Source organism: Nansenia antarctica (assembly GCF_963989245.1).
Source record: "Nansenia antarctica genome assembly, chromosome: 10".
NCBI lineage: Eukaryota > Metazoa > Chordata > Actinopteri > Argentiniformes > Microstomatidae > Nansenia > Nansenia antarctica.
The window spans coordinates 2,457,848-2,465,347 of record NC_137680.1 but is presented as its reverse complement, the minus strand read 5'-3'; the positions used below and the strand labels follow the sequence as shown (position 1 = coordinate 2,465,347).

At 41.2% G+C, this 7,500-nt stretch overlaps 1 protein-coding gene across 1 annotated transcript in view; it reads left to right on the top strand.

The window, feature by feature from the left end:
- LOC308167023 (cell surface glycoprotein MUC18) overlaps positions 1–7,500 on the top strand; it is an 18,497-nt gene that overhangs the window by 5,533 nt on the left and 5,464 nt on the right. Inside the window, exon 5 of the mRNA XM_080541368.1 lies at positions 1,894–2,038. Within this exon, the coding sequence (XP_080397494.1) occupies positions 1,894–2,038 (145 nt within the window). The remainder of the gene's footprint in view (positions 1–1,893; positions 2,039–7,500) is intronic.

Sequence of the window (7,500 nt, the reverse complement as noted above, 5' to 3'; positions counted from 1 at the left end):
TCTCTCTCTATCTCTCTATCTCTCTCTCTCTCTCTCTCTCTCTCTCTCTCTCTCTGTCTGTATTCTACTTCTACTTCTTCTTCTTCTTCTTCTTCTTCTTCTGTGATTGGTGGTTGCCAATGCCGGTTTCATCCCTGATTTCATCTTTCTCTCTGCTTGGTCTCTCTCTGTCTGTCTTCTGTGTAAGAGGTGCTGTGTGTTCTGTATTCAGTGGGCCTCTTGGTTCAGGCCCTCCTCTTTTTGAAGAGCAGCTTGCCCACTTAAAGGGGATTAATAGTGTAATGAGGTCTAGACAAGAGGCAGTCAACCTGAAAACAATTACAGTTTGTGGATAGATTCCTAATGATTTGTCTCTGTTTAGTTAACCATTGTTGAATTATTCAACTTGCTGTGTTACCAAAGCTACAAACGTCTTCATCCAAGGGTATTAAGACATCTTAAGACTAAATGTCAATCTTTGTGTCTGTGTGTGTGCAAAAAAAAAAAAGCTCTGGTGAGTGGATATGCTGCTGCCTAGTGGTAGAATGGAGTATCGCTTCAGTAGAGTGAATGTCTCCTGCCAGCACACACACACTTACTCACAGAACAGTGAGACATAATTGCTAAGTTACCCTTTTATTATCCGTTTGTAAGGTTAATGTGCTTATTAAAGAGTCATTACGGCAGGATTTATTCGCTGAGTTATGGCCAGACATCTACCTTTAACAAGCTTTTGACACCTTTTAAAATTAGATTTGCTCTCATGCACGCATGCATTCTTTATGTTTAATTCACGTAACCAGACATTTTTACTATTTTATTATTTCAACAGACAGTGTTGTTTTCTGCCCCTGTCACTCTGCTGTTGACATAAAGCCTTGTAAGATTTGTTGATCACATATTTACTTAGCCTATCTGTTTATACATTTGGATTAAGGGTGCAGAAAATATTAAAGAAAGTGTGTGTGTGTGAGAGAGAGAGCGCGCGTGTGCATGTGTGTATAGAGGGGTGTGTGTGTGTGTGTGTGTGTGCGTGTGTGTGTAGAGGGGGGGGGGTTTGGGCAGGGATGACTCACTCATTTATGGGACATTTGATGGACAGCAGCCGATTGATTGCTGGCATTTGGATTTAGTGGGCAGAAAATGTGTGTATGCGTGTGTGTGCGAGAGTGTGTGTATGCACCTGTGTGTGTGTGTGTGTGTGTGTGTGTGTGTGTGTGTGTGTGTGTGTGTGTGTGTGTGTGTGTGTGTAGAGGCGGGGTTATAGGGCAGGGAAGTAACACACACATTTGATGGACAGCAGCTGACCGCACACTGGCCCTCAGTAATGACCAGCGGACGGAGGCGGAATAGAGGATGCTTCAGCGCCAGCTGGATTTGCATACAAAATGCTGTTTTGGACAAACCTTGCCTTTACTGGAAACCTTTTTATTTCAGCCCATTCAAATTGAAAATGGGACTTTTCTTGGCAGGAAGCAGAAGAGTCCTAGCAGCCAGATCATTTGCATGGTGTAATGTCTTTTTTTTGTTGTTGGTCGTTGCTAATCCCTGTGTTTTCTGCCATTATTTGTCCCTCTCTCCCATGTCTAGCTCTACTTCTCAATAATAGCGTCTGCTATTTTTGTGTCAACACTATTACACCCCCACACGGCGAGCTCATTATGTGTTGTGCTAACACAGTGTTGCTGTGATGGGAGATTTTCTTTGCTTATGTTCTTATCTATGTCAATGACTTATGTATATATGTACATTCATTCAACAGGATTATTGTTCAGGTAAATACAAACACTGTATTAAGTCGTTTATCCCTGGAACGTAATAGATAATGTTTTATTTCTCTCTCTCTCTTTCTCTGTCCCTCTCTCTGTCCCTCCCTCCCTCCCTCCCCCCTCCCCCTCCCCTTCCCTCCGCCAGGGGGGGGACTGGATCTTGCCCTCCCCCAAGCTGACGTTGGAGAAGGTGCGTGCGGAGGACGGGGGAGAATACACCTGCATGGCTGAACACCCCACCATCTCCTCACTGAAGAAGAGTCGCACCATCTCCATCACTGTGCTGCCAGGTGGGGTTTGGGTGGCGTGCGTGTGTGTGTGTATATGTGTGTGTGTGTGTGTGTATGTGTGTGTGTGTGTGTGTGTGTGTGTGTGTATGTGTGTATGTGTATGTGTATGTGTGTGTGTGTGTGTGTGTGTATGTGTGTATGTGTGTGTGTGTGTGTGTGTGGATATGTGTGTGTGTGTGTGTATACGTGTGTGTGTGTGTGTGTATACACCCCTATCCCTAACCTTCTCCCCTAACCCTCCCACCCCCCTCCCCCCATGGACATGCATACAACCTCCCCTTCCCCGTTCGTTACCTCTGTGTTCTATGTGCTCATGTTATCTGTTGCTTGTTGTTTCTGTGTTTTCCGTTTTTCCCATATTGTCAGCGTCTTTGAGCCTCGGAAAAGCGCTATATAAATCCAATGAATTATTATTATTATTATTATATGTGTGTATGTGTGTGTGTGTGTGTGTGCGTGTATGTGTGTGTGTGTATATGTGTGTATGTGTGTGTGTGTGTGTGTGTGTGTGTGTGTGTGTGTATGTGTGTGTGTGTGTGTGTGTGTGTGTGTGTGTGTGTGTGTGTGTGTGTGTGTGTGTGTGTGTGTGCAGGATTTGCAGGGGATCTAGGGTATATATGTTAGGGAGACTTACAGGGAAGCTGGGGTATATAGGTTAGGGAGAGGGGCATTGGCGTTAAGAAGGAGAGGAACAAGGAGATTTGGGGTACAGCAGCCAGGACAAGTTGGACAACCTATCTTGTCCAATAGAAAGACTCACGGTTAAAAGAACCCCCTCCAGTCAAAATCATTTTAAAGCTGAAAATCTCTGTCCATTTTGGTCTGGTATAAGAGCAGTGTTGACATTTTATATTTAGAACCAAGTCAAAATTCGTAGAACCTGAGATATATCCATGCGATGACGTGCATACGTTTTGACGTCATCGAGGTGAGTTCTCTGCCCACCCCCTCCAACCGTTTTTGGAAACAGGTCACAATGACACCCTCCACAAATATAAGTGTTTAATGTGTTGCTAGCCTGTAAGGTTGGGGTGGAAACATTTGAACCATTAAAAGATGTTTTTATCCAAAGTGATTTACAATTAGAGATTACAGGGACAGTCTCCCTGGAGTAACTTAAGGCTAAGTCTCTCTCTCTCTCTCTCTCTCTCTCTCTCTCTCTGTCTTCTTCTTCTTCTTCTTCTTCTTCTTCTGTCTGTCTGTCTGTCTGTCTGTCCTAGTGTGATTCTGTGATTGGTGGTGTTGCCAATGCCGGTTTCATCCCCGGTTTCATCCCCGGTTTCATCTTTTTCTCTGCTTGGTCTCTCTCTCTGTGTTCTGTATAAGAGGTGCTCACTAGTGATGGTGTTCCCAGATGGGTTTTGAACTCATGACCTTCTGTTCACCAGTCTAACTCACTATCCACTAGATCACCACTACCCACAAGACACCTCTCTGCCCACAAGGCTTTGTGATATTAAAGCTTCATTTGTTTCACGTTTTGATCATTAGCTACGGTGACTGTTGACATTTTGAAGACAAGCTAATTATTTAATGAAAGACATTGATCAAAGGAACTATATGTCAAAATGTATTTTCAATAGGGTAACAGGAAAACAGGAAAACTAATAACGTTGCCCTATTATTCTTTCATCAAGTGGAAAATACTACAGCGTTGTATAACACATTATAGGACTAATGGAACAAATCTGTCCCATTTCTGCTGCTGTCCGCACAGATCAGGGGAAAGAGGAGAATGATATGTGGCCATCCTTTAGTTTACACCAGGGGTCGGCAATTAGGTTTGGCCTCGGGCCAAATTTTTTTTGAGCCACTAGATGGCGGGCCCGAACGTTTTTTTTTTTTTTTTTTTTGCTAACACCAGGGGAGCCACCCCTCCTAAATTTCGTTGTTTGGTACCTGTACTGTAGCAATGACAATAAAGACCATTCATTCCATTCATTCATTCATTCATTCATTCATAAGTAATTGATTGTTAAAAAATGTGACACGTTCTAATGCTTTGACTTTTCTTTCGAAAAATGTACACATCGCTAGTCAACTAACACAGCTTGTTTTGTGAGCCTGCTAACAATGTAAAGTAGTGTTGTAGTTAACTAGGTAACAATGTAAAGTAGTGTTCTAGTTAACTAGATAACAATGTAAAGTAGTGTTGTAGTTAACAATGTAAAGTAGTGTTGTAGTTAACTAGGTAACAATGTAAAGTAGTGTTCTAGTTAACTAGGTAACAATGTAAAGTAGTGTTCTAGTTAACTAGGTAACAATGTAAAGTAGTGTTGTAGTTAACTAGGTAACAATGTAAAGTAGTGTTGTAGTTAACTAGGTAACAATGTAAAGTAGTGTTGTAGTTAACTAGGTAACAATGTAAAGTAGTGTTGTAGTTAACTAGGTAACAATGTAAAGTAGTGTTGTAGCTAACTAGGTAGCAGTCCAATCCATTACGTTGCAGTATTTTGGCTTGACTAGCAAGTTTGTGTTGTGATTCTCAACAACGTTGAAACGTAGTTTCACCCTTTTCCATAGTTTTGAATAATAAATGTGTGGACTGACGATGTAGCGCAGCCTAGCTTATTCTAATAATTATTTAACATACTTTCATTCTGAATGATTCCCCCCTCCTCCCAGACAAGGTCACATTATTATTGGATTGGTTGTTTGCCTGCCGGGTGAAGTTAGCTAAACATTTAACCTGCTAACTAGCAAGAGAAACATCATGTCACTCTCCAAAGGTGTAAAGAGGAAAGTTGACGGTGAAAACAGGGCATTTAAAGAGGAATGGACAGCGAACTATAATGTTCATCCTACCTGGTTTCATCAACGCAAAGCCGTTGTGAGACTCACATCTTCCGTGCTCACAATGTTCCCTTTCTATACATGCGAGTCGTCCTTTTCCTCAATGAATGTGATAAAGACGCACGAGAGGAATCGATTGATGCAAAAAAAAACTTGAGAACTGCCTGCGGATTAAAGTGACGTCCATATAACCAGATATCAAGCAAATACTGACCGATGGGAGATGCCACTTTTCACATTAAGTGAGTACCAAGCCTGTCGTTATTGTATTTAATAACCTAATTGTATTTTTAATATTTTGAATGAATGGCTCATTGTAATTATTATCCCTAATAGCGTGTTTGCTCTGTCGTTTCAGGAGCATAGGCCTATGCACCACCACCCCTCGCATAAGCGGATTACTTTTCTTTCTTTTCTTTTTTTCACCGATTTTGTTGTCAATGTTTTTCCGAATATTAAACTGAATTTGCTTTGTTACTGTTCATATGTGTGTTGCAGTCACATATACGTAAACATTACGTTTGAATTATTTACTGAGCTGGTGTTATTTTTTTCAAACCACACACGGCTATTTCAGCACTACACGTTGTCCACCTACTTATGATTCACTATGAGGGGTTCAGCGTCAGTGCGCTTCGGTGCACCCCGCTGCCTGATTGTCTGTCCCTGTGTCATTCACTCTCAACATGGATAAAAGTACAATAAGCATTATTCAGGTGGAGGTAGATTCTCTATTCGGACATTATAGGCGCTATATGTGGGACTGTCGGTCCGATATTGTAAAAAAAAAAAAAAAAAAAAAAAAAAAAGTGGATTCTCAAAATATTCTGCTGGGCCAAATATTATTGGTGATGGGCCAGCAATGGCCCGCGGGCCGCCTATTGCCGACCCCTGGTTTACACGCTGCATATAGCCAAATGGATATCGTGAGCTTAGAATGATAAGGTTCTATCTCCGTTCAGGGTAGTTCAGAGATATTGAGCGTCAAAGTTTTTACATGCCATTATGTTTTGTGAGATGGAACCTTTGTATTTTATGAATTACTAACCAAAAAATGTAAACATTTTTAAAAATAACACCACACAGGCATTAATAAACACCTAATGGATCAGATTATGTAAAAAACTCAATTTTGACAAAAATGGAGATAGATCCTTATAATTCTAACGTCACGATATGTTGATCTGGTTATTTACAGCCATCCTAAGCATTCATTTTGCAGTCCAAACGTTTTTTCACCTGACCAGGCCACAAATACAACCGCCAATAGCGCTTGATAACAAGTGCAAACAACCGCAAGACAATGTAAAGCAATAATGACAATGACATTATAGATGTGTAAATACACACCAGATATTATTGTTGTTGTTATTTGTTGATAATATTGGAGCCTCTGCAGGCTTATGTGAATTTATGCAATGGCATCAGTCATCGTCCATCCGTGCATATTATCCTTCTGATCCAACACTTCTTGCTCTTGGGGGAAATCACTGTTCTAGTTACTTGCCAGTATGTTGGTGGCCTATTTGTAATTTAGAAATTCTAAAACAACCCAACAGGCAGGATAGCAGAGGTGGGAAGGTTTATTATTCATAATTCAAGCCCGCTGGAGATCCTCTGTTGCTGTTCACCATTGATTGATTGATTGAAAACTTTATTAGAAGATTTGCAGAAGTAGGTACATGAATGTACATATTACATACAAGGTCAACTAACAGGATAAAAACCCAAGAAAGCCACTGGCTTATTTCAATTGGGGTCCTTGATTCTCAATTCATCGTTACATGTAAGACAGACAGAAAAACTAGTACTATCTACAAGATAATACAGACAAATAACTATTACTATCTACAAGATAAACATACATCCATCATGGGAAGAACAATACAACAAAACATAAGGTATGTACAGCGGGTAGGACAGGTGGGGACATACAGGTGGGGGCGGGGGACAAAACACAAAGTATGTACAGTGGGTAGTTCAGGTCTTTTAATCTGATTTTTGTTTTAGAGGGTCCAGTTACGGATTGCAGCCTCCTGTAAATGTTTTTTGAGAGTGGTTTTGAAGGTGGGCAGTGTTTTACACTCCTTTAAGATTATAGGAAGGGCGTTCCACATCTTTACTGCATAGTTTGTAAACGAGTTTAAACCCTTGTTTGTGGTGCAACGCGGTTGAACGTGGTTCGTGGAGCTTCCTCTGGTGTTGTAAGTGTGGACGTTGTTCACTTTTTGGAAGTATGTTGACAGGTACTTGGGTGTCTTTGTGGTGTAGCGTATCTTGAAGACTAGGCCCAGTGCAAGCTGCTGCACTCTGTCAACTACTCGTAGCCAATCAAGGCTCAAAAAATGAGCAGCGGTTAGATGTGTCCTAGGGTTGAGGCCTAGCAGAAGCCTAACCAGTTTATTTTGGGCTGTCTGGAGTCTTGTTTTATGGGCCTTTGTGGTTCTATAGTACCATGATGTTACGGCATAGTCGAAGTGACATTGAATGAGAGCTCCTGATAGGGTCCTCAGTGTGTTTTTACTGACAAGTGAGGATATCCTGTACAAGAATCTCGTTTTATGGTTCACTTTTTTGATTACTTTTGCTGCCATTTTATCTCCGGAAAGATTTGCCTCTAAGATGGAGCCCAGGTATGTAATATCCTCTTTTCTTGTGATATTAATGTT